We start from the raw sequence: 27,436 nt of genomic DNA, 5'->3' as shown, positions 1-27,436 counted from the left end.
AGTGGTAGCTAAATGATGAGAACACATGGACACATAGAGGGGAACAACACACACTGGGGCCTACCTGAGGATGGAGGATGGGAGGAAGGAGAGGACTAGGAAAAATAATAGGTACTAGGCTTAATACTCGGGTGATGACATAATCTGTACAACAAACTCCCAGGGCAGAAGTTTACCTATATAACAAAACCTGCACATGTACCCCTGAACTTCACATAAAAGCAAAATAATAAAATACATGACTTGTTTCCTATTCAGAATTTAAGAACAAAGGCAGCAACTGAAATATGCATTATTGTAGTTATTTATAATTCAAACAAAAGAAAATAAGTTTACCATGTTGAGAACTGTTATTTTAGGGTTCTGTACTCTACAAAGAGGTGTCTGTCATCGCATTATTTATATCACACCTGGGTTGTTAATGCAATCCCAGTATACAGGGAAAAGTTCTTTCCTGAAGACAGGCATTAGTGTGATCTACAGAGAGGAATCTTTTTTTTTTTTTTCCTAAGTCAAGAAGTACGGCCTTTCCTTCAGGCTCTTGTTAAATTACACAGCTTCTGAAGGTACTTAATGAGGAATCCCAACAGTGTGGGCTTTCCGTGTATCTGCATGAACATCCCTTAATTCTGGGTATTTGCCTGGTGAGAACAGCACTTATTATAACTTTCATGTGGCATCACAATTCCCCCTAAGCCTCCAATACTGTAGTTAAAACATAATCAGCATATGAAGGAGAATAAGACAGAATTAATGAGGACAATTAAATAGTATCCGGGTTTGATAATAATAATGAAAAGAATAAGCCCAGCTGTGTCACATTATTAACACTGATAAAACCAAAGGCCAGCCTGGACTACTGGTCTCCCAATGGCACTTTGGGAACCTTGGTTCTCACCATGGGTGGAGTCCTTAAGGAATTTTCCCCATGGTCTATCCAGAGCGTAGACACTCATACAAAGACAATGGAGTGTGTTTCTTTTTTTTGTTTTTTTTTTTGTTTTTTTTTTTGAGATGGAGTCTCGCCCTGTCGCCCAGGCTGGAGTGCAGTGGCGCGATCTCGGCTCACTGCAAGCTCCGCCTCCTGGGTTCACGCCATTCTCCTGCCTCAGCCTCCTGAGTAGCTGGGACTACAGGCGCCCACCACCGCGCCCGGCTAATTTTTTGTATTTTTTTTAGTAGAGACGGGGTTTCACTGTGGTCTCGATCTCCTGACCTTGTGATCCGCCCGCCTCGGCCTCCCAAAGTGCTGGGATTACAGGCGTGAGCCACCGCGCCCGGCCTGGAGTGTGTTTCTTTATAGCTGTGGCCCTTGAGATGTTTTAGTCTGTGCTGGTGACAGCTGTAATGATTCCGGTTTTCTATAAGGGAACAGACAGTGTCATGGACCCAGAAGACAACTTTTCCACAAGTTATATAGATGGTTCCCTGCTGTGAATTGTGTTCTCCTATCTCTTTCAAATCTGCTTCATCACATAATAACAACCCATATATCATAATAGCAGTCATTAATAAGACTGTTTAACCTTTGAGATTTTGACTTTGCATTCTGTGTCTATAGGACCATCGAATAAGTCACTCTCCAGACATTGAAGATTTCATCCTGCTTCTCAGTATTTCTTCTGCATGTTGGATGGTGTTTTTCCTGCCATCCAAACATTAGCAACCTAAAATGACATGACAAGATCCCTTTAAGGAAGGTAGTGAATGCAGAGTTCTGGAAAGTTCTTGATTTCAGTGTTGTTTACTTCGTTTCATTTGAATATTGCCCTTCAAGGGATAAATAGCTTCGTTACATTAGGTTTTGGCAACATTAATGATTTCTTACGGAAGTAATTTATAGCAATGGAGCAATTCAGCAGTGGAGAAAGGGGGGCATTATTTTTATCATCACTTAACTCCTAGAATTGCTTTGAAGAGGAGCAATATGTTATTAGCCAAGTAACAGTGTCCCATGACTGCCTGTGAATGATGTTACCTCCATGCAGGAATCACTGGATTATGGAAGCATTGAAATCATACTCCCTCAAGTGATACTTTGCAACCTGGGCTGCACATTAGTCTCTTGGGGAGTCCAGGCCACACCACAGAATAATTAAATCAGAATCTCTGCTGGGAGTCGGACCCAGATATCAGTACTTTTTTTGTGTGAGACAGAGTCTCACTCTGTCACCCAGGCTGGAGTGCAGTAGTGCGATCGCAAGCTCTGCCTCCCAGGTTCACGCCATTCTCCTGCCTCAGCCTACTGAGTAGCTGGGACTACAGGCGCCTGCCACCACACCCGGCTAATTTTTTATATTTTTCATAGAGATGGGGATTCACCACGTCAGCTAGGATGGTCTCGATCTCCTTACCTCGTGATCTGCCTGCCTCAGCCTCCCAAAGTGTTGGGATTACAGATGTGAGCCACCGGGCCCAGCCCAGACATCAGTATTTTTAAAGCTCCCCAAATGATCCCACCGTGTAGCCACAGTTACATACCGCTGTTGAACAGGAACCACCAGAACTAGAGCTAGAATCACCTGACATCTAATAGTTCTCAAGCCTGTGCCTGTTGAGGAGGTGGGGTCCCAGGAACTGTGTTACTCTTTATCAAACATTATGAAATGTATTTGACTATCTCTAACTGGCGCATGGCTTTTTTTGCAGTTTGGAGGTGTATGGGAGGAACTGAAGTCTTTCTTCCCCACACTCCAAAATAGTATTCTAGCTGAAATCCATCAAGTGCTTGAAATGTTTTGTGTATTGTTCTAAGTGCTACATATGTATTTCAGTCCTCACAACCACCCTATGAGGTAGCTATTGTGTTATGATCATGCTTACTTTAGAAGTGAAGACACAGAGGCAAAGAAAGGTTAAGGACCTTGCCCAGAATTACACAGCTGGGGCTCACACCCAGCTCTAGAGCCTGCACTTCCTTTTAATAGGGATATGAAGACCATTTAGTTTTAAGATAATTACTAATATGTTAGAGTTTATGTCTCCCAAATTAGCCAATTACATAACCAAGGCACATTTTTATATTAGAGTATGTGCCAAGAGATTAAATTAAAAATCAGTATCAGTGGGTACTTAACCAGGGGTCTTTGTTTATTTGCTTGATTCTATGGCCAAAGTAAGAGTGTGATATCATCCATTGGAAAAGTTTTCTAGGTTGAATTCATTGTAGCCATGATCCGTTGTGTGGGATTTTGGGATCTCAGCCACCCATTTGTCCATGTGTTTAGCGGACCCAGAACTTTTTTCTGAAGAAAATCTTCATCCTACGCAGGGAACCCCCCACTGCCCAGCTCCATGTGAAGACTGAGTGGCCTTATGTTCTGGCACGTGCCGGGAGTGGCATAAGAGGATGTCAGTAACACTGAAAGCGCAGTAACTGATAATGTTGGCATCTGCTCTTAATGGGCAGCGTAGCATATTTACATGCTGTGAATTTGTCAGAGAACATATAGCAAAACTTCTGCCTGCCAATAATGATCAACTACACGTGTTCCAGTTATTGCTGCATTACAAATTATCCTGGAATTTTAGTGGCTTAATATTACCATTTTCATATGCTGACAGATTCTGCAACTGGGTTAGGAATTCAGAAAGGACACATGGGGATGACTTGTCCCTGCCCCAGCATGCCTGGGACCTCATGGGAAGGCCTCATGGGAAAGTCTTGAGGGGAGTGAGTCAACAGCTGATGTCTAGAATCGTCTGAAGGCTTGCTCACTCACGCATCTGGCATCTGGACTGCCATGACATGAGCACCGGGACTGCTGGCAAGAGTGCCCATGTGTAGCCTGTCCATGTGGAATGGCTTTTTCACCATGTGGCACCCTTAGGATAGTTGCACTTCTCACATAGCAGTCTGGGTTCCAAAACAAAATATTCCAGCAAACAAAGTGGAAGCTATGTGTCCTCACTCTCTTCTCTTAGGTCATGCAGTTATAAGCCCCTGTGATTCAAGAGGAGGGGACATTGCCAAAGAATTTGGGGGTCATGACTCATTTGGAAAAAAATTTGGGGAGGCTGGATGTGGTGGCTCACACCTGTAACCCCAGCATTTTTGGAAGCAGAGGTGGGTGGATCACCTGAGATGAAGAATTCGAGACCAGCTTAGCCAACATGGTGAAACCCCATCTCTACTAAAAACACAAGAAATTTGCCGGGCCTGGTGGCAGGCACCTGTAATCCCAGCTACTCGGGACGCCGAGGCAGGAGAATCGCTTGAACCCAGAAGGCTGAGATTGCAGTGAGCCGAGATAGCGCCATTGCTCTCCAACCTAGGCAACAAGAGTGAAATTCCATCTCCAAAAAAACAACTGGGGGAGTACACTCAAAGAGGCTAAGTGTTATCTATTCTTGTAGACTAAGTTTTAAAAAATTCCTTAACCTATCATCTGAAAAATGGCTGTATTCAGTTGGCATCTTATGGAATTGTTTTTATTCTTTAGAGAGGTACACCCTCAGTCATAGGGTATATTAATAAAGTTACTGTAGGAATTTTGTAGGGGCAGTGGCTATCAAAATCCAAAGATTACAGTTGTCTTTCTTCTGTTTCATTGCTTCTTGTGGACACGGCAAGTCGTGTTTCGTTTAGTGTCCGTGTTGTTGTGGCAACGGAGGCTTTGAGAATTGACTTTGCCGAGTCTTAGGGTAAGTTAATGGTCAAATGGAATGGAAATTCAGGTCTCTCTTTCTCCCCTGCCAGGCTGCCTCTGTAAGGACATTGCTTGGCTTTGTCATCTGAGCTGTCACTCTATGACTTGCCACAACACAGGAGTTTAGCGTGACCAAAACATAGCTTGGCATTCTAAGCAGATTATTCTATTAAAAAGGATGTTCCTGTTGGGTTGACAAACCTCATCTTCAATATTTAAGTTGTTTGCTCATGTGCTCTTCACCTCAAAGGAAAACACTTTTTACTTTCTTGTTGTGCATCATCTTTCCTTGGTGATCAGTGGAGGATGTGTCTGTGTTTCCAAGGATGTGGAGTAAAGCATGGCACAAGATTCATGCTTCTGATGGAAAGCTGATCTCTGGGGACTTTTCTTCAAAACTTTATGGTGGTTGGAACATATTTTTGTACAGCTTAAGATTCAGATTGTTATAGGTTGTGTTTTAGCTGTAGGGATTGCCAAACATAAAAGCAAACCACCAAACCAAGATCCAAACAAACCCCAAAACCCCTATGGTTGCAAATGGTTAGGCCTCCTTATGTGACTCACAGGCTGTCTTCTCGGCCCTTCAGCTTGAGGTCTTACTGCATTCCCTACCTGGTCTCTCTCCCAGACTTGCTGGGCTTCTGCAGTTTTCTGATTGTGCCGCATTCTTCCTCCATACTCTTGTGCACTCTGGCCAAGTGGCCTGGAGAATCTTCCTCATCCAACCCCTGTTAAGTGTCCCTGCTCTACAGGTCCTCCTCCTTAACTTCACTCTGAGACTCCCCTGTCTGAGTGCCCTTCTGAAAATCTCCCCAGCAGAGTTAGGGGTTTCTCGCAGTGCCCCCCACCGGCCCTGAATATGGTGTTATAGCTGTTCATTTCTGTTTCTCTGCTGCAAATGTGAGAACCTTCCAAGGCAAGATCTATGTTTTTATTCATCTTTGTATACTCTACTCTGTTACCAAAAATGGAAGGTGCTTTTTTTTCCCTTTTTTTTTTTTTTTTTTTGAGACAGAGTTTTGCTCTTGTTGCCCATGCTGGAGGGCAGTGGTGTGATCTAGGCTCACTGCAACCTCCACTTCCCAGGTTCAAGCAATTCTCCTGCCTCAGCCTCCCCAGTATCTGGGATTACAGTCGCATGCCACCACACCTGGCTAATTTTGTACTTATAGTAGACATGGGGTTTTGCCATGTTGATTAGGCTGGTCTTGAACTCCCAACCTCAGGTGATCTGCCTGCCTCAGGCCTCCCAAAGTGTTGGGATTACAGGCGTGAGCCACCATGCCCAGCTGTAAGGTGCTTATTGATGGATCTTTGAGCGAATAAGTTATTGGATTGATGGGTCAACAGAAGCATATCTCTCCGTTCACTATCATCTGGGCTTTAGTCACTGCCCTTAAGACCCTACAATGATTGCAAGAAATGATATGTTATTCAGATTCCACTTAAAATACTGCCTGCTCTATACAAGTTCAAATATAAATAAGTAAATTTTAAAAATACTGCCAAAGTTTTGGTTATAGTTTCAAACTTTCTTTGTATTGGAAAGTAGATATTCAAAGGGTAGGGGAAGAATTTGGTCTACAAATGTGCTTTTCACATCAGTTGTTTTCCTAGGTTGGTGGGAGTGTTGGTTTCTTTGCCTTTTGAAGACCTCCATGGAACCCACAGAGACAACAAGTCCAGGCTTTGTTATAGCACCGTTTAGTGGGCACTGGTCACATTTTATCTCTCATCAGAAGCTCCATCGATTGGAACCATTGTTGTTATTTATTGTGATGGCTAGTTCTTTTTTACTAAGATTTACTAAAGAGTTACATTGTACCAGTTTGAGATAAATGAATGGTTTCCAAAAGCTAGTCTTCAGACCTCACGTCTGAAGTCTCAAGAACCTGTATTTTCTCAAGCTTACCAGTTTCTACTGGCATAGATGAATACAGGTCAATTCATTCTATTGTAGTAGAATATTGTGACCTAATTTCTAGGCTTATAATTCTTTTCTTGATCTTCAGTTTACTGTGGTTTCTCTGTCATTTAGAAGTTCCGCAGATATACGTATATATTTTCCCCAGATATCCAGTGGATTAAACTTTATAGCCTATTTGTAAAGCTAAAATGAATTTCCACCACTAATTCATTAGGTGAGTCATTCCAACAAAACCAGTGCTTTTGAGACACTACTTATGACTTTTCTTGAAGCACAAAGCAGTTGATGTAGAGCCTTTGAACAGACACTGTGATCCCATTTTTAAGACGAGGAAGTAGGAACCCTGAGTCATTAAATACCTTATTTAAGGTGGTAGAAAATCAGTGGTGAAGCCAGGGTTAGGCTGGCAGTCTGTACCATGGGTGTTGGTCAACCACAGAAGCCTGTCTGGAAGAGCCAGGAGACTCTGTGTGTCTGGGAAGGACCCTGTGATAATCATGTTAGTGACTGTGGATAGTGATGTAGATGTTATATAAGGCAGGGTTTTACAACTGGAACAGATGATTGGGAGGGGAGACGAAAGGTCGTGGTAAGTGACAAAGGGCTTTCAGGTTAATCATTTGAAATTTTCAGTTGATATTATGCATTAGAAATGGGTTTTTCAAGCAATATCAAAAAAATCCTAGAGTAATCTTGCTAAAACATTACCTTGACCCGAATATTACATATGCTAATTTGTATATCTTGAGGCTTTTTACCAGAATATCAAAAATCTTCACATCTCTGGGTCCACAGTGGCGACTTGAAAAAACTAGCAATTGCTTTCTGCTTTCAAGCATATTTAATGCCAGTAGAGCAAGTGACGTACTTGCTCTGGAGTCCTGACCTGTTTGAGATAATACATTAAATGATTAATGGAACAAAGTGGAATGAATGATAATAATAGTAAGAATAATTGTTATTGTTATTGCCAACATCATTGAGTACTTCCTATATACCAGGCATAAATGTTTTACATAGTTTTTAATCTTCAAAATAACCCTATGAAGAAGTATTATTCCATATTTTAAATATAAAGAAATTGATATCAGTGAATTAATATTATATTATCTTACTCTTCACAGATGAGTTTTAAGAGTTTTCTGATATGCTTTGGAAAGTTGATAAGCTTTTTGAAGCATCTTTATGTTTTTCTATTCTCAAGTCAGTCTCAAAAAGAAAGGAAGAACAGAAAAGAAAGAAGACTTAAAACATCCTTTTAATGGCCGAGTTGTTCACATTGAAAGAGCTTTACTTTGACATTGCTTTCAGATTTTTACTCGTATGCCCTTTGGTCTGGGAGCATATCACTTGCAACCTTGAATAGGTTACTTACTTAACTTTTTCAAAATGAGTAAATGGCTTACCTATTTGAAAGATACTTCAAAATCAAGATAGTATTTGTGAACAGGGTTTGAAAAACGGACGTGAGTCAGGGTTATGGAAATTTTGGTTAGGCTGTACATCCTCTACTTTGGTGGTGAGTTGTACATGGGTGAGGTTAATGGTTGGCCAAAGACAATAGCTTGGTCACACATTTCTTGATCTTTGACCTTTTAGTTCCTGCTCATTGCTTCTGCGTGTATCTTAAGTTTTCTGCTTTCCCACGACATCCTGGATATACATTCCACTGTGTTTGCAAAGGAAGTCCTACAGCTGTTTGGAAACTTGCCATAACAATGGCAGCTGTGACTTCCCCTTCTTGCATGTTGTTTGTTCTGGAATTTTTGTAGAGCTCCCTACTATCTTCACCTCTACCCTTGCCGACTGGCCTCTTCAACTCCATTGAGTCCAAGTAGGCAACCTGCAAGTGTAATTTCTAACCGTTGATATCTTAAAGTAAGATGATGGGAAGAGATGGATCTGCCATTTCTTCATTAGAAACCAGCAGTTATTCAACAATAGGAAGTGAAGGTGAAAAAGAAATCTGTGGAGTGTTTTCGAGCAGCCTGTTGTCTGAGTCCAGCCAACTGCAGAGACAGCACTGAGGGAGAAAAGTGCAGAGGCCTAATTTCCAGGACAGCCTCATTCTGGGGCTATTGATCACCTGGAGCGGGTTAGAGTTAAACATCCTCAGAATCTGTGTCTTCCTCATCTCTTCTGTTGAGTTTTTTCACTTTAGCCTTGCTGTTGTTTACCCTCAGTGCATCTAAGCTTTCACTCTTTCCTGTCCTTATACTGTATCTTTCCTTAGGCTTCTCTGCTCCTCTCTCAACCTGGACCCCATAATGTAACCCCTCTGTTACCAGTGGAAGAGATCCCAGTTACCCTGAGTTACCGGTGGCGAACCCCTACAGGTCCACAGCAACTTCAGTCCTTGCCGCCTCAGACAAAAGAATTCAACTGAGGGGCATAAAGCAGAAAAAGAGATTGAGGCAAGTTTTAGAACAGGAATGGAAGTTTATTTTAAAAGGCTTTAGAACAGGAACAAAAGGAAAATTCACTTGAAAGAGACCCAAGTGGGTACCTGAGGGTCCAAGAGAGAAAAGAGAGCAAAAGAAGACAGGAATGAAAAAAAAAAAAAAAAAAAAAAAAAAAAAAAAAAAAAAAAAGGAGGCAGGGAGATCTTTAAACTTGATCCTGGGACTTTATAGGCTCGCCTCTTTCCCATGATTCTCCCTTTAGGGTAGGCTTTCCGCATGCGCAGTGTTCTCCTTACCCTTTGGCATTGAGCATGCGCAGTGTTTAGTGAGTTATACGCATGCCCGTTGGAGGCTTTCTTCCCTTTTCCGGTGGAGTGTGCTCCGAGAAGATCATACGTCACTTTTTTTTTTCTTTCCTTCTCTCTCCTCTGTCTCTCGTTTTGTTTTGTTTTGTTTTGTTTTGAGACAGAGTCTCACTCTCTTGCTCAGGCTGGAGTGCAGTGGGGCAATCTTGGCTCACTGCAACCTCTGCCTCCAAGGTTCAAGCGACTCTCGTGCCTCAGGCTCCCAAGTAACTGGGATTATAGGCGCCCACCACCACACCCAGCTAGTTTTTGTATTTTTAATAGAAACAGGGTTTCGCCATGTTGGCCAGGCTAGTCTGGTACTCCTGACCTCAGGTGATCCGCCGGCCTCGGCCTCCGGAAGTGTTGGGATTACAGGCGTGAGCCACCGCGTCCAGCTCATTTTTGTCTCTTAACACACGTTCCCAGGACTTTGCTTCTCCTTAGGGCCTGCATTCAGTTAGCATTTTGCTGTTAACAGGTGTGGAACATCAGGAAGTGGCCTCTCTGTGGCGCTGCCAAATTTTCGTTTTTAGAGACGCAATGAGATAATTGTTGAAACATCCCCTTACATTTCTAGGGGAGAGCTCTCTCCTGCCCCGCTCATACCTGGCTACCTGTAACACTTCCGCCACTTGCTTCCCAGTGCCTGCCTTCCTTGCCCTCACACCTGTCATGCAGAGGCCAGTCACAGCTCAGTGAGTCGCCGTCTTGTTTCCTGTGTTGCTCATGCTGCTGGAGAGAAGTCACTGAATGCGCGTGCTGATGTCAGTGCAAATTCATGCTCTCTCGCGCCGCTGCCGCACCTCTGCGTTGTTTCCCATATCCTTATTCGTCTCCGTGCTCCACTGTCCCATCGCAGCCTCCAGCACTCCTCATAAACCCATTATTCTCCTTTTAATTCCCTCATTCTGTTTCACCAACTTAGTGCCATGAGCTCCTGTGGTTCCTTGCCCCAAGTTTTCTCTATTTGTATCCTTAGCCTTCTGCTCCATCCCCATTTGGGGAACTAGGTAACCCGTCCTTGTCTGATACCAAGTACTTTGCCGGGTTGTAGATCTCATCTGCCTCTCACCTTCTCACTCCATCCCTGCATCTGTATTATCCATTTCTATTTGTTCTTTCTTATCAGTATATGAAGGAAGTATGTTGCTCTTTCCAATATTTTTTTAAAATACTCTGTCAACTCGGTAGTTCCTCTGATTTCTACCCTATTGCATTTATTCCCTTTTTAGCCAAGCACCTTCCCTTTCTTCTTCTCTAGACCTCCCTTTCTTCTTCTGTGCAGCAAATATTCATTAGGGTTGCAGACACCAAGTTCTGGTTTCACAGAGCGTACCTTCCCATGGCAGGAACAGTAACGCATAGGTAAGCAATAAACACATTCAGGTAATGTGCGATGAAAAATCCAGAACGGGGTAACACAGAGTGTCTGTGGGATGGTGGGGGCCTTCAGAGACTGAGACTAGGTAAAGCTTCATTGAGGGAGTGGCTTCAGGGCAGATACCTACATGGTAGGAAGGATCTAGCCATGCCAGACCTGGGGAAGTGTCCCAGGCAGAGGAGAAAAAACAGGCAGAGGTTCTGAGGTGAGAATAAACTTGACATTTTTAAGGAAACTAAGGAAAAACACTCAACTCACTGCTGCCCTTCATCCCTTATCATTTTTCAAATCTATCCCAGGCTGTCTTACACCCCTGAAACTGTTACTGATAAGACTACCTGTGGATGGTCTCCTCCTTGCCCCATCCAGTGGGCTATTTCTTTTTTTTTTCTTTTTCTTTTTCTTTTTTTTCTTTTTTTTTGAGGCAAGGTATTGCTCTGTCACCCAGGCTGCAGTGCAGTGGTGCACACATAGCTTACTGCAGCCTCAATCTCCTGGGCTCAAGGGATCCTCGTGTCTGTGCTGCCTAAGTAGCTGGAACTACAGGTGCACAATACCATGCCCTGCTAATTTTTACACTTTTTTCTAGACACAAGTTCTTGCTGTTTCCCAGACTGGTCTCTGATGTTGCTGTCTTCTGCCCCTCTGAGTACTTCTGTCATTGGGACTTTTCAGTGACCCTTGCAGGACCATGCACTGTGCACCTGAAGGTTTGGCATATCCTGGGCCTGCATCCTGAGCTTGTTCTTCTTAATCTACAGACTCTTCCTGGCTGACCTGACCCACATCCACAGCTACAACTTACATGGCAGGGATGTCTAAATCTGTATGTCTACAAAAGGCTTACCTGCCAAGCTTCAATCCTACTCATATACCTCTTCAAATCGGCACATCCAAAGCTTAGCTCATAATCCCTGTCTCACCTGTAACTCGAGTCAGCCTCCTTTTGTCCCTCTCCCTCACCTGCCATGACATTTTCTAGTGACATTCTCAAGCTCTTTTCCACCTCCACTGCCACCATCTTAGTTCAGGCTCTTGTCATTTCCTGCTAAACCATCGTGGTTCTTTCCTCGTTGTTCTCTGATCTCGTTCACTGTCATCATCCACCCGTGCCCCACACTGCTCTAAGGTGAAAGTCCTAAAAGATCTCATCTCTCCTGTGCTAAAACACTGACTCGGCTCCTCTTTGCTCTAGGACAGGTTGCACCTGTGAAGGAGACTTAGGGGATCCACATGATGTGACCCCTCATTCCACTGCGCTTCGGCCTTTCCAGCGTTCTCCCACCTTCCATTCTTGTCTGCCTGTTGCACTCCAGCCTTGCCGAACTGCCTCAAGGTGGCCAAACATAACAAGCTGGTTTTTGTTATCTTTGCTTCCACGATTATCTTTCCTTAGAAGGCCCTCTCTGATGTTGTTGTCTTGGCCAACACATGCTCAGTCTTCAGTTCTGGTAAAAACATCTGCTATCAGACTGTCCAGACCCTCCAGCAGGTGGAGACGCCCTCCTTTTTTTCCCTTACACCATGGGCAGACTCTGTTAAGCGCTTACCATCTTGATGCCTGTTTTGTTTACCTGTCTTTCTCTCTAGAATGTGAATCCTGAAAGCACAGTGATTTTATCATGTTCATCTCTTTTATTTTTATTTTATGAGACAGGGTTTCACTCTGTTGCTGAGGCTGGAGTGTAGCAGCATGATGGCAGCTCACTGCAGCCTCCAACTCCTGGGTTTAAGTGATCCTCCTAACTCAGCCTCCTGAGTATCTGGGACTACAGGGGCATACCACCACACCTGGCTAAGTTTTAGTATTTTTTGTGGAGTCGGGATTTCACCATGTTGCCCAGGCTGGTCTCGAACTCCTGGGCTCAAGTGATCCGCCTGCCTCGGCCTCCCAAAGTTCTGGGATTGCAGGCAAGAGCCACCCTGCTTGGACCATGTTTATATCTCTAATATGGAATACAATCCATCCTTAATATTAGCCATAAGAAAAAATTAATAAAAAATAAAACTAACCATGTCATTTGCATTTGAACTCCGTGAGGCTGGCAGGCCACCTGTCGAGGAGCCCAACCCACTTCAGTGCTGGAATCCTAACCTGCCTTCATTTTCTACTCATTATCGAATGCCTGGTGGCCTTCATGAGGTGAGAAATACATTGCAGTTCTCTGCAAGGGAAGAAGGACTCTGAAAAGAAAGTCAACTGCTAGTACCAGCCACGCGAGGTGGCTCACGCCTGTAATCCCAGCACTTTGGGAGGGCGAGGCGGGTGGGTCACGAGTTCAGGAGGTCGAGATCACCCTGGCAAACACGGTGAAACCCCATCTGTACTAAAAAAATACAAAAAATTAGCTGGGCATGGTGTTGGGCGCCTGTAGTCCCAGCTGCTCAGGAGGCTGAGGCAGGAGAATGGCGTGAACCTGGGAGGCGGAGCTTGCAGTGAGTTGAGATCCGGCCACTGCTCTCCAGCCTCAGTCAGGAGTGGTACCTCGCTCCAGGAGTGGAGTGAGACTCTGTCTCAAAAAAAAAAAAAAAAAAAAAAAAGTCAACTGCTAGTACCAATGATGAAATAAGAAGGCACTCTAAGTGAGTGAGTTCTTAGACATTTCTGATGGATTAGGAACCAGATAGTGGATTTGTCTGCCTGCATCTATGACATGAACAAATACGCAAAAATGCAGTACAGAGGAACAAGAAAAGGTGATGTACGAATTTTTTCAGCCAGTCCACCAGTCACTGCATCTATTTCTTATCAAGTGAAAGAAACTTTCAGTGGCAATTGAAACAGAAATAAAACCAGTGAGGACAAGCCCAGAGCCACTGAACATAGGTGAACTGTGATGCAGGGGAAAGTAGGGACATTTCTGTTGCCCCACAGATGAAGACAGCCTCCGAGTAGATAATTTTTATTGCACTTCGTGGGGTGAGTGATTTGCTTTCTAGCATCTGAGCATAGGATTTATAGCAGTCTTAGGACATCTCTTCCACAAATGTCATAAGTTTACTACTTCACCTGTAAAAACAGAGCTGGCAGGTGATGGCACTGTAATAGTGTCTCATTTATCTCATGTGGTCTGGGAATGCAATACGCCATCTGAGCAGAATTTTCTAGGTAAGTGAGACTACAAAATATTTTTTAAAAAATACTATTTCAGAGTAAAATCTTAAGCATTTACCTGTTCCTTTTTTGAATAGAGTAAGCAGAATATGTGTTTACGGTACAACAGTGTAAACAGATCTGTGCTATTACAGGGATGTCTTCAAAGGCAATTTACATGGGTGAAGTGTTTTTTCTTTATATTAAATCATCATCGCTTCTCAACCTTTTGGCTAAGATGAAGTAGATTAAGTGATTTCAGATATTGATAATTAAAAGAAAGTAGTATTTTGCCCTCTCCCTTCTGTCAGGATGTTGCTTGACACTATTTACCATTCTCAGCACTTCTGCCTGTTACAGGGTTTCTTTTCCCAAATAGTCTTTGTTTTCTTGTTGAATGTATATATTTTTTCCATTAAAAAATCCCTCCTTTCAAAATTTACCCTTTTCAGTGTACTGGAGATTGGAACTTCATATGGCTGTTACTTAACAACTGTCAGAATTCTATAGTAAAGTTAAAGGAAATCTATAAGAGGAGGTGTCAGGGTTGTCTCTGGGTACAGTGAGTTTTGCTACAGACTTTACCTTGTTTATTCTGACTTCTTGGATGCTCTTTTCATGATCTGGATTCTTTTCTATGTGCTGAGTTATCTTTTTTTTGCATATGAAAAGTGACTCCAGGGAGTAAATCCTTCAGTGGAGGTTTATTCCAGGCTTTCATTAACCAGTTAGGCTAACACAAGCAAATCACATCTTCTCTGGGGCTCATTTTGCTCATCTGTGAAATGGTAAGCCTAGACAGGCGGATGCCCAAGATGTTTTCATGTGGTCAGGTGCCAAAACAATAGTTTAGGAAGAGAGTTTAAAGCTCTAAGACAGAAGTGCCTGAAGAAGAGAGATGGCTTTGCATTGAGAATGTTCTGGGAATCTACCCAGAGCAGAAGGATCAAATTTAAAAGGAGAAGGTGGACGCATAGACTTGTGCAGCGGCTGTGTCTGTGAGAAACTGGTAGACTTTTTCAGAGGACAGCAGTTATGGTGGTCAACACATTTAACATTCATCATTTAAACCATTTTTTAGTGGACAGTTCAGTGGCATTAAGTACATTCACATTGTTGCACATCCATCACCACCATCCATCTTCAGAGTACTTTCATCTTCTCAGGCAGAAACTCTGTACCCGTTAGACCCTAACTCCCCAGTCCCTGCTTCCCCAGCCCCTGGCAACCTCTATTCTGCACTGTGTCTGAACTTTACTACTCTAAGCACCTCCTATCAGCGGGATCTTACAGTATCTGTCCTTTTGTGCCTGGCTTATTTCACTTAGCATAATGTCTGCAAGATTCGTCCATGTTTTAGCATGTATGAGAATGTACATCCTTTTTAAGGCAGCTGGTACTCCATTGTATGGATGGACCACATTTTATTTATCCATTTATCTGTTGATGGGGGTGTGAGTTGTTGTTATCTTTTGGCTTTTGTGAATAATGGTGCTCTGATCATGAGTGCCTAAGTATCTTTTAGGACCCCTGTTTTTAATTCTTTGGGATATAGACCTAGATATATATGGAATTGCTGATTCATATGGTATTTCTATGTTTAACTTTTTGAGGGAGTGCCAAACTGTGTTCCACAGTGGCCACACCATGTTGCTTCCCACCAGTAGTGCACAGGATTCCAGTTTCTCCAACTGGAGAAAGTTGTCAGCCTAACGTTTTTGGCACCAGGGACCAGTTTGGTGCAAGACAATTCCACAACAAGGGGAAGGTAGTGGTTTTGGGATGAAATTGTTCCACCTCAGATCATCAGGCATTATTTCAGTTCTCATAAGGAGCACACACCCTACATCCTTTGCATGTGCGGTTCACCGTGGGGTGGTGAGAATGTAATTCTGACAGAAGGCAGAGCTCAGGCAGTCGTGCCTACTTACCCGCTGCTCCCCTTCTGTGCAGCACGGTTCCGAACAGGCCACGGACTGGTACCGTTCCGGGGCTTGGGGACCCCTGGAATCAGTAGTTTCATGTGCTCAATATAAACCACCTTGATTGGTGCCCAGATTTTACAAAAGGCAGGAACAAGACATACAACTGGTACAGTAGGCGGGGGCCTGAGTATGGAGCGTCCTGAAGGTCGGGCTGTGGTGTTGGTACTTTATTCTGTGGTATGGGACGCTGACGAGAACTTTGAGCTCAGGAGATTGGGGTTTGAGTGGTGCTGTGGACACATAAGGGCCAAAGGATATATGTGTGGGACCAACTGGGCCCCAGAGGCCAGGATATGGGTTGGCAGATGCTTGTCATTATCCAGCTGGGAGACCAAGGCTCCATGTAGGAAGGTAGGGAAGGCAGGGATGAATGTGGAGACTGAGAGTGAATGTGGGTGAAGGGGACTCTTGAGAATGAATGTAATGTTTTGCAGGCAGGAAGTTTGAAGAGAAATTCTGCATAGGCTCAGTAGTGTGACATCTGTCACAACCCGCGTATATGCATGTCAGTGGGGGTGGGGAATGTGAGAGTCAGGAGTGGTGCCTTTCTTGTCCCTTGTGAAGGTCATCAGTTGAAGACAGGGTACAGAGAGGTGTCTGCACCCGGTTAGCTCCTGGCCTGCTGAAGAAATAGACATTTGCATGAATAGACTACAGATCTCTGTCTTGCATACCTGGAGACATCCCCGCCTAGTTGGGGGTCTTAGATCCTGGCCCGTTGAGTAGGAAAAGACTGGCATCAGGATGCTTGCACAAGGAGTAATTACACCAAACTCAAAGAAAGCTTAGCATTTATGGAAGAGAGGAAGGGCACAGAGGTGCCAGGTAGGGTGTTTAAACAAAGATCTAAGCTAGCTCCAGAGTCCAGATTTTGATCTTTAATTTGCATAGTGTATGAAATGATGCTGTTCTACACAAGATGACAAGGAAGGTGTTTGTGGGGCTACTTTGCTTTGTGCTTGCCATTTGCATGTGTCAGCTTACTGACTGAAAAACCATTCCTGCCTTGGAATACTTAGCCTTCTCCACCCCACCTCCGTGCCAGGTTCTCTCCGTTCCTTTGTGTTTCCACCAATAAAGAGTTCCAGGAGGCAAAAGGAATTTTTCAGGTGTTGTCCTTCGTGTTTAAAGAAGACCAACTGAATGCTGCTCCATCTATGCAGGGATGGGAATGTGTGCCTGTGGGCATGGTGGGTGGATGGCTGGGTATGGTTTTTGGTGGACTTAGGTTGCAGGAGAGTTTTAAATAATATATTTAAAATAGATGAAATTGTACTATTCACAATAGCGAAGCCATAGAATCAACCTAGATGCCCATCAGCTGTGGACTGGATAAAGCAAATGTGATACATATATACTATGGAATACTACACAGCCATAAAAAAAGAATGAAATCATGTCCTTTGGAGTAACAGGAATGCAGCTGGAGGCCATTATCCTAAGTGAATGTAGAAACTGGAAACCAAATAACGCATATTCGCACTTATAAGTGGGAGGTAAACATTGAGTACACATGGGCACTATGAAGGGAACAGTAGACACTGGGGCCTACTTCAGGGTGGAGAGTGGGAGGAGGGCAAGGATTGGAAAACCACCTATCGGGTACTATGCTGTTTACCTGGGTGACAAAATTATCTGTACACTAAACCCCTGCAACATGCAGTTTACTTGTGTAACCTACACATGTTCCTTCGGAACCTAAAAGAAAAGTTGAAAAAAAAAAACAGATGAAATTAAGGGATCCCAAATCAGATTGATAAGATATAATTAAAATAATTGCCAGAGTATAGAGAACCCAGCTAAAAAATGGATGTAATGACTGCTGCAAGGCATGGTATGCGAAAGATAGAAAGCGGCATAAATTATGGTGTGTGGGGTGAGCTTGGGTGCTGTGACCTTCCTGATGGGCAGTGTGCCATACCTGGAACCAGTGACCATGGCTGGTGATCTCTGTCATCCTGGGCTGATGATGCAGGCACCACCAAGGCAGCTGGCATTCTCTATTCGTAGGAGTTGTTATAAATAAGAATTACTGCATTCTCTAGGTTCTTAATAAATAGATGTCCATCTCTTGAGACAGGTTTAGGTATATTGCTATCTGTATTTTCAACTCTGTGGATTTAGGTTTTTAAAAGTTAATGATTCTTAGCTTGCCTCTGAGAAAATGACTTTACTGGGGAAAAAAAATCATTCCTCAGCCTGCATACATTTTTATTTGTATGTTAAACCGTCAGCTGCATTTTCTGTGTTTATGACTGTGTGGAGAAGTTACGCTGCTGACACGAATAACAGAAACTTGACGAGACACAGCCACCCACACCGGAAGGCCTGTTTAAGCTGTGCACATATGGCCTCTGTGGCGAATAGATAGGCCCTCTGTGCAGGTACTATCTGTGGAGATAGTACCTGTGCAGATAGGCCCTCTGTGGTGAATGTGGATGCTGTGCAGATACTATCTGTGGCAAATGTGGCTGCTGTGCAGGTACTATCTGTGGCAAATGTGGCTGCTGTGTAGATACGTCATCCCTGGTGAATGTGGCTGCTGTGCAGATACGTCGTCTGTGGCAAATGTGGCTGCTGTGCAGATACGTCGTCAGTGGTGAATGTGGCTGCTGTGTAGATAGGCCCTCCATGGTGAATGTGGGTTCTTTGTGGATATGCCCTCCATGGCAAATTTGGGTGCTGTGCAGATACGCTGTCTATGGTGAATGTGGCTGCTGTGCAGATACGCTGTCCATGATGAATGTGGCTGCTGTGTGGATACGCCCTCCATGGTGAATGTGGGTGCTGTGCCGATACGCCCTCCATGGTGAATGTGTCTGCTGTGTGGATACGCCCTCCATGGTGAATGTGACTGTTGTGTGGATATGCCCTCCATGGTGAATGTGGCTGCTGTGTGGATACGCCCTCCATGGTGAATGTGTCTGCTGTGTGGATATGCCCTCCATGGTGAATGTGACTGTTGTGTGGATACGCCCTCCACGGTGAATGTGGGTGCTGTGCCGATACGCCCTCCATGGTGAATGTGACTGCTGTGTGGTTAAGCCCTCCATGGTGAAAGTGGCTGCTTTCAGACTCAGCCCCACCTCATTTGGGCCCTGGGAGCTGGTTCACCTTGTGATCCCCGACAGCATCAGAGCTGGGAAAAGAGCCTGTTGCCTCAGTGAGTACTACATTCCTGAAGGAATGAACAGACTTTGAAGGGAAACATTTAACGTTTTCAAATAAGTCCTTTGAGCTTCCTAAGAAATGAACCTTCTTTTCTTCCATGGCTTTCCCCTCTGGGTCTTTGAAATCCTTTCCATCGTGAGCTCAGCAAAACTCTCAGCTTCCCAGACTTTGAGGGCAGTCAAGCAGGATACTCTTTTACTCAACGCATTGGTGAAGGCTTCCAAAGGGAACTTAGTCCTTGTAATTCCTCTGTGTCTGAGCCTTTAAATAGTTGTGTTCACTGCTGGGGAACTGTGCGTTTGGGTTTTCAGGTGGGGCTGTGAGGACAGCAGGGAGACACAAGACTACCTTGAAAACTCACAGGACCACACTCCTCTCTGTGGCACCTCAAAGAAATCCAGTCTTTGAACACAATCAAAGGGGCTGTAAAACCAGTGCTGTAGGATGAAAAGCTCCTAGAAGGCAAAGAACAGAGAAGAGAACTTGGCAACATTTGCGAGGAAGACATGTAGTTCCCACAAAAGAAAAGAAGAGGTAGAGTGAGGAAGAAAAAAGGAGTGGTTTGTGAGAGACCTTGAGAAGCTGTAACTGACTCTAGGCAGGAGATAAATCTATTTATGTACCTTTCAAACTGTATTCCATTGCCGTGTCACTGGAAGTGAAACTCCAGTGTCACTTGTCAGGTTTCTCCCTGGAGATTTATTTCTGTAGCCAGTGACTGGTAGGTGCATTCTCAGTTTACTGTGGGGATTAAGGAGACATGAATAGAATCCATGGTACCTACGTTCCCCCTCATCCTGGGGGATACAGTCCAAGACCCCCAGCGGATGCCCAGAAGCACAGAGAGTCCTGAACCCTAGCTATAGTATGTTTTTCCCCCATACGTACATACCTAGGATAATGTTTAATTTATAAATTACACCCCCGGAAAGAGATTAACAACAATAACCAATAACAAAAGAGAATAATTATAACAATATGTGGTAATAAAAAGTATGTAAACATGGTCTCTTTCTCTCTCTCTGTGTGTATGTCTCCTTGATTCTCTTTCACTCTCAAAATGCATTGTACTTCAGGTAACTGAAATGGCAGAAAGTGAAACTAGAAAAAAGGGACTACTGTATAACCCAAAAGCTTTTCTGATTTGTTGAATTTTACCTTTGTTATGTGTGCGTGTGTGTGTGCGTGCGTGTGTGTGTGTGTGTGTGTGTGTGTGTTTCCTGACTGTAGAGAAAATACTCTTAATACCAGAGATATTGGAAGGAAATGGATCTTTAAGCATCAGGGAAATCATTTGATCCTTAGATTGGGAAATTCTATAACCTAGACCCTGGGGGGCTTGTTCTGAGAGGGGAGTTGAGATGCTGGTTCATATCTTCCACCTGACAAGCGACACTCTGTGGAGTTTCAGCAACAATAACATGGGATGGGACAAAGTTTGAAAGGTCCACAGACTTCTCTCCTGCTTCTCTACCTTCTCAGAGAAAGGGGAGTCGTGAGGATAGCTAACATTTATTGAGGGTTTATTGCATGCCGTGTACTGTTCTAACCTCTTTCACATTTGAAAACATGAGCTCCTCACAGTAACCTGTGGGGAAAATGAGGTACAGGAGCATGAAGTAATTTTTCAAAGCAAACCTCTGGGGCCAGGATTTGAACCCAGGCAGTTTGACTTGATAGTATGTGCTCTGATTCCCTGAGCCATGCTGCTGAGAGATAGGAAGGAAGATGTGAAACTAAATATGATGTATTCATACCACTGTATTGAATACTTTATGTGTTGTCTATTTTAATGCTTCTAGAAGCTTCCAGAGGGCCCCACAACCCATGTGACCAGCCCTGAGCCCAGGTGTCCCAAAGAGTTCACTATGGTCAGTTCGTCTGAAATGGACATAATTTCTTTCCTTTTTTTTTTTTTTTTGAGACAGAGTCTCGCTCTATTGCCCATGCTGGAGTGAAGTGCTACAATCTTGCCTCACTCCAACCTCCGCCTCCTGAGTTCAAGCAATTCTTCTGCCTCAGCCTCCTGAGTAGCCAGGATTACAGGCATGCAACATGACACTCTACTAACTTATATATTTTTAGTAGAGATGAGGTTTCACCATATTGACCAGGCTGTTCTCAGACTCCTGACCTCAGTTGATATGCCCACCTCAGCCTCTCAAAGTACTGGGATTATAGGCATGAGCCACTGTGCCCAGGCTGAAAAGGCTTAATTTCTAAGAGATAATTTAAATGCTCATTTTTAAAATTAAATATAATTATTTTAATATTCTTGAAATCATATTGCAGAAAATTTGGATACTAGAAGAAAAGAAAAAACAAATAATCCCGCTCTGTATCATAGTCAGTCTTATTTTGGCCTATTTCCTAAAAATCCTTTTACAAATGCCTCCGTATCCTACGAATACAGTTTGTATCCAGCATTTCAAGCTTTTTCCCATGGTTTTATGCAATCTTCATAACTGTGATTTTTAAATTCATGGTATTTTGACTTCTTTTGCTATTTTTTAATTGGGAGCATTTTGAATTTTTGAATAATTGTTGGAGAGATTTCATCTTAAACACTTTTTAAAGGGATTCTGTGCTAGATCTCAGTTAAAAAAACACTCAGCAGCCAAGGTTAATTTTTAGAACGATCTTTCCTTGTTTTTCTCTTAACAGGGATCTACCGAACAGAAAGGGACAAAGGGACATTGTACGAGCTCACCTTCAAAGGGGACCACAAACACGAATTCAAACGGCTCGTCTTGTTTCGACCATTTGGCCCCATCATGAAAGTAAAAAAAGAAAAGCTCAACATGGCCAACACGCTTATCAATGTTATCGTGCCTCTAGCAAAAAGGGTGGACAAGTTCCGGCAGTTCATGCAGAATTTCAGGTTGGTTTGTTTGCACGTGTTTATCTTCCTCCGCATGGTGTGTGTTAGAACAGTGGTATCACTTCCCGTCATCTCTTTCATTTCCCCTGCTGAGTACAAAGCCTCCTTTCTCTTCTTCAGCTCTATTTTCCCCACATAAAGTTTATCATTTGTATTTGCCTTTCCCTAGAGCAATTAGAAAACTGCCTTACGAGCATATTGACCTTCAGAAATGAAAAGCAGGAAGGGCTGGGTTTTCGCCAGGATCTACAAAAATGACCGAATGCCTGTTATGTTCATTCTGACTTGCGGATGGGCTCGGGTTTGGGGATAGCAGGAACTAAGACTCACAGGCAAGTGAGCAACCTTGAGGCTTGAGGACCAGAGAGGAGGTGGCAGTGGCAGAGCCCACGTTAACAGTGGGCGAGTACTGGAAGCTATTCTTGATCGGCTCTAGGCTACCTTCACCTGCTGTCCTGTTCTAGTGGTGGCTGCAATGCATTGGATCCAAATCAGTCTTTTATTCTAACCTGCATCATCTTAGACTTAAATGTAGAATTATACCAAGAAGGTTTCAAGCCCACATTTTTGTAGCTACTCAATGAAAGTAAGTGGGGTTTCATTTTTCAGGCATGCTGATGAAGTTTTTACATGTGTGCCTTTAAGCCCTTGATTGTGCGGTGCTGGATCTTAGAAGCTGTGATGGCTCAGATGCACATATTGGCTGAGGATAACCAGCTAAGTTATTTCGCCAGCTTGTTTTAAACATAGAAAATCCTACTGTCTAATTATAAATCTTGAAAGATCAAGCTGATTTTTTATTTCTTTTTTGAGACAGAGTCTTACTCTCACCCAGGCTGGAGTGCAGTGGCACGAACTCTGCTCACTTCAACCTCCGCTTCCCAGGTTCAGGCGATTCTCCTGCCTCAGCTTCCCAAGTAGCTGGGATTTCAGGTGCCCATTACCATGCCCGGCTAATTTCTGCATTTTTAGTAGAGACGGGGTTTCGCCATTTTGGCCAGGCTGGTCTTGAACTCCTGGTCTCAAGTGATCCGCTCACCTTGGCCTCTCAAAATGCTGGGATTACAGGCGTGAGCCACCGTACCCAGGCTTGATTTTTAATCTTCGTAAATTTACATTATTAAAAGGCGTAATGTTCAGTATAAGGGTGTGGTTGATACCTTTCAAAATTCTGGTTCGTGAGCATACCCTATTTTAATTTAAAGGGTAACTCACTTATAGCTAAGTTTTTTGAAGATCAGAATCAAATAGTCTTGGAAGAGACTTTTGAGGTCATCTGGTCTAATCTTCCCTTAATTCAGACTCTGTCTCTGACATAGGGTTCTCTAGGCAATGCGTGTGTGCACCAGGAAGCTGCCCACATTGCTAGTCAAGCTGCTGCTTTGTTGACCATCTCTGGATGGAAAGTTCTTTATTGTTGGTATCTGAAGTCAGCTTCCATGTCTCTACTGCCTGATGGGTCTAGTTCTAGCCTCTGGAGGATTGAACAAGTCTGTTTCTTTTTAAACATCGTAAGCTTTCAAGTATTTTTGAAGGTGGTCATCACAACTCCCCTGGTCTTGTCTTTCCAAGGTATAGCAGTTCTCAATTCCCTTAGCTTTTTCATATTCCTTAGTTTGTGAACTTTTTTTATTAGCTGGAACCTGCCTTTAGCCATGATGTAATCCAAGGTAGGGTGGGCTCGTTGATTGATCTTTTCCCAGTTTGTGGAATACTCCTTTGTGCATGATCACGTAATTGTTTGCAGTGTTCCTCTCGCTCCAGTCCTGAAGTGAGTGTTTTTATAGTTTTGGCTTCTTTCGAACCTACTTTTCGTGTTTTTGCTCTCTTTCTCCGTAGGCCTTCCCTTTGGAATGGCACAGTGCCACTGGTTGATTAAACATTATATCTCCAGAATAACTGAACCTGCAGCGTTCTGAATGCAGTTGTGGAACCTGAATGTGGTTTGCATTAGGCATTAAGTGAAATCATTACTGTCAGCAGCTAGAATGCCCATTTCTAGGACTAGGTTGTAGCAAGTTCCTTTGGCGAAGAAGCTGCCTATGTCTTACTGGGTTCAGGGTCCTGAGCTTTGATTGTCTGGGTCCTTGGACACATTAGGCTTGCCGAGGTGGTGCTTACACTAAGGAAGTATCTGCTCGGTGAAAGGACAAGTCCTCCCTGTAGAACTCCTGGGGCCTGAAATAGCAGGATTCTCTTGGGCATATATGAACAACTATTTCCTTAGTGTCATGAGAATTTTAAGGAATTAACAATAGGAAAAAAAACAGGAGGGGAAGTGTCATTGAGAAGAGTCAAATGAGTAGCTTACAAGCCTCCAAAATGGAGTGGGTGAAATGAAACGTGATTCCAGTGTATGTTTTAAAAGAACACAAACATCCTGGGGCAGTTTGCCTTGAGTCAATTCATCTCAGCTCACCCCATGGACTTTTACTATTTGGATGTCCCTTGCTCGTGTAGGTCGGAAGGGATGGGTGGCAGAAAACTTGTGACTTGGAGAGGATGTTTTGAGAGCCTTTTGCATGTGCTAGACACCAGATGCGAAGGATCAGAAGATGAATTCAAGATGCGGTGCCTACTTTCACGAGTAGCAGAAGCTGCAAATACAGAACCAGGTGCTGTGGCAGAGATACAGACAGGGGACAATGGGACACAAAGAGAAGCTGCCCAGGACAGCTGACACTGGAGCAGGAGGCTGAGTAGGGAGTTTACTTCACAGTCAGGGCATTTCTGAGTGTGTTGAGGTCTCTGAAAAACTGGGATGTGAGAGGGTAAATACCTGCGGGTATTTAATTCTTCATAAGACCTTATTAAAGATGGCATTTCAAACCCAAAGAAGAGCTTATTCAGGGCATGGTGTCAGGACAACTAGCCAAACATAGCAGAAACAAATGTGATTCTTACTTCACACCAAAAAGCAAAGTAAACTCCATTCAATTAAATATTTAAATGCAATTAACATGACCATAAAATTACTGGGAGAAAATATAAAGGGCTACTTTAAAAATATTGGATGTTGTCTTTATAAAGTCCTTTCCGTCCCCGGACTGGAGACCGTGAACTGCGGTTGACACTGAAGATGACACTGGAAGCGATCTGTATTTCTTTTTTTTCTCTCTGTTTTGTAAATATTTATATAGCTACCATATGTTTTATATTTTGTTTAAAGATTCAGTGAAAGATTATTTTTGGCTTTTATAATTTCAACATGACTTTTTAGTTTGTAAAAGGTAATACTTGGCTATTATAAGATGTTTAAGCAGTGTAGAACAGCACAAGGAATAAATTATTTAAAAAGTCACTCCAGGTCTCACCTCCCAGAATTAACCATTATTAACATTAGTTGAACATCATTCTGGGCAATTTTCTTTGCATAGCTGCAGACAGAAGAATTGCTTGCCAGCTGGGAATAAGTCAGTGCAACATGAGATATACTATACATTCTATTTCTACTTATAGACTTAAAATGTATCTTGCTTAAATTTATAGAAGAAAACTGGAAGTATGATAAAGGATTTGCTGAACTTTAAGAAAATGTCTCTTCACTGTAAGAGACTTTAGTTCCCAAGAGATCCCGCGGAAGTTAAAAAGTGATTTTTGTGAAACAAAAAAATGATTGGAATTATCATTTTTTTATTACATTTTGTAACTTGATTGAAAATTGCAGTACAAAAGGAAATCAGCACAGCTATACTTTCTGCCTTCTGTGTCTCATCTTCTGATTTTGTTAGCAATCATTTATGTATTTATTTTGAGACAGAGTCTCACAGTCACCCAGGCTGGAGTGCAGTGGCACAGCCTTGGCTCACGACAGCCTCCGCCTCCCAGGTTCAAGTGATTCTCCTGCCTCAGCCTCCTCAGTAGCTGGGATTACAGGCGTGCACCACCACACCCGGCCAATTTTTGTATTTTTAGTAGAGACTGAGTTTCACCATGTTGGTCAAGCTGATCTCAAACTCCTGACCTCAAGTGATCTGCCCACCTCGGCCTCCCAAAGCGCTGTGATTACAGGCATGAGCCGCCGTGCTTGGCTGCAATCTATTACTTTGACCTTGACAGGGTTACAGCCTTGACTTTCTGCTTTATAACTACAGTTTCTACAGTTCTAGATCTGGATTTAAGTGGATTTCGTGTATTCATCAGCAGTCCTTTTCCAATAACTTTCCACTCATGAGTTCTTAGCTGGCTATATTGTATGGCCAAGAAAGGTTTTCAAGAAAGGTCACAAGTGTTTGAGAATGGAGTATCTACTTGTTGTCATTATCTTGTACAGACAACTTAGCTGGGCTTAAAATTTGTGGGATACGCTTTCCTTCCTCAGGACTTTGTAGATATTCTGGCGTTGAATGATGTGGTGAAGTATAAGACCACTTTATTTTGTCTCTCTTGTAAATGGCTTTTGCCAGAATGCCTGAAGAATTCCTTAATTAGTCTTTAATTACTTTCAGTTATTCAGGGTATGTCTCACCTCAGTATCTATTGTCCTTTCCTTTCCTTTCCCCTCCCCCCTCCCTTCCCCCTTCCCCGTTGCTTTCCTTGCTTTCCTTCCTTCCTTCCTTGATGGAGGAGTCTCACTCTGTCACCCAGACTGGAGTGCAGTGGCACAGTCTTGGCTCACTGCAACCTCTGCCTCCTAGGTTCAAGCGCTTCTCATGCCTTAATCTCCCGAGTAGCTGGGACCACAGGTGCATGCCACCATGCCCAGCTGCTTTTGGTACTTTTAGTAGAGATAGGGTTTCACCATGTTCGCCAGGCTGGTCTTGAACTCCTGACCTCAGGGGATCTGCCCACCTCGGCCTCCCAAAATGCTGAGATTATAAGTGTGAGCCACCACGCCTGGCCAACGTCTGTCGTTCTTTAACTGATTTTCCTGTAATACAGTTTACTTTTTTGCTTTGGGGGTTCTTTCAGGAAAATTTTTGGATGCTTTATTTTTGAGTTATTCTGTTTGCTTCATTTATTGGATTCTCTGTTTCATGGGCACAATTATATATTTTACACATCTTCTCCATTTATTAGCATTTGTGTGTGTTTTTTTTTAACGCCTTAGTCTTTTATCTGCTTTCACTTAAACCTTTATTGTGTCAGTAATTTGATTTTCTAACATATCTATTATGTACCTTGCTGTTTCTAATGTATTACTTCTGTGCATTTTGGCTGTTGATTTATTTTCTGAGCACACAGTGTGCCTGCTGACGTTATTCGGTTGTTTTTATTGTTTTCTCATTGGACTTTTTAAAAATGAAATTCATATTTTTGTCAATAAAGTGAAACATTTCTAAGAAATTTTCTTCTGTTTGAGTTACATTTTCTTTCAGACTCATTTTTTTCTTTTGCTTTGCATGCTGTTTCTTAACTTTTTCTTTTAATTTTGTTCTGATTCTTGGGATGTGGTTGCTATGATTTCTTTTTTATCTTTTCTCATCGTGTGCAGGGGACTACCCAGCCTTCTGTTTGCTCGAACATAGTATGGGTGGATTCTCCTTGGCTCTCTCCTCATCTTGACTGAGAATTGTGGGTATTTTGAGGACAGGGTATTTCTCTGTTCACTTTATTTGTAGTATAAAAGCTGGATGTAGGAGAGGAAGAACCCCCA

The 27,436-nt window shown here is 43.1% G+C and overlaps 1 protein-coding gene across 8 annotated transcripts in view; it reads left to right on the top strand.

Moving 5' to 3' along the window:
• The window catches only part of CSGALNACT1 (chondroitin sulfate N-acetylgalactosaminyltransferase 1), a 360,793-nt gene that overhangs the window by 287,730 nt on the left and 45,627 nt on the right, over window positions 1-27,436 (top strand). For all 8 annotated transcript variants that reach the window (XM_017961823.2, XM_017961828.3, XM_017961825.3 and 5 more), the window contains one exon: window positions 21,624-21,840. In XM_017961823.2, the coding sequence (XP_017817312.1) occupies window positions 21,624-21,840 (217 nt within the window). The remainder of the gene's footprint in view (window positions 1-21,623; window positions 21,841-27,436) is intronic.

The sequence above is a fragment of the Papio anubis genome, chromosome 8 (genome assembly GCF_008728515.1).
Source record: "Papio anubis isolate 15944 chromosome 8, Panubis1.0, whole genome shotgun sequence".
NCBI lineage: Eukaryota > Metazoa > Chordata > Mammalia > Primates > Cercopithecidae > Papio > Papio anubis.
Note: the sequence above shows the minus strand (reverse complement) of the source record. Positions and strands in the feature narration are given on the sequence as shown.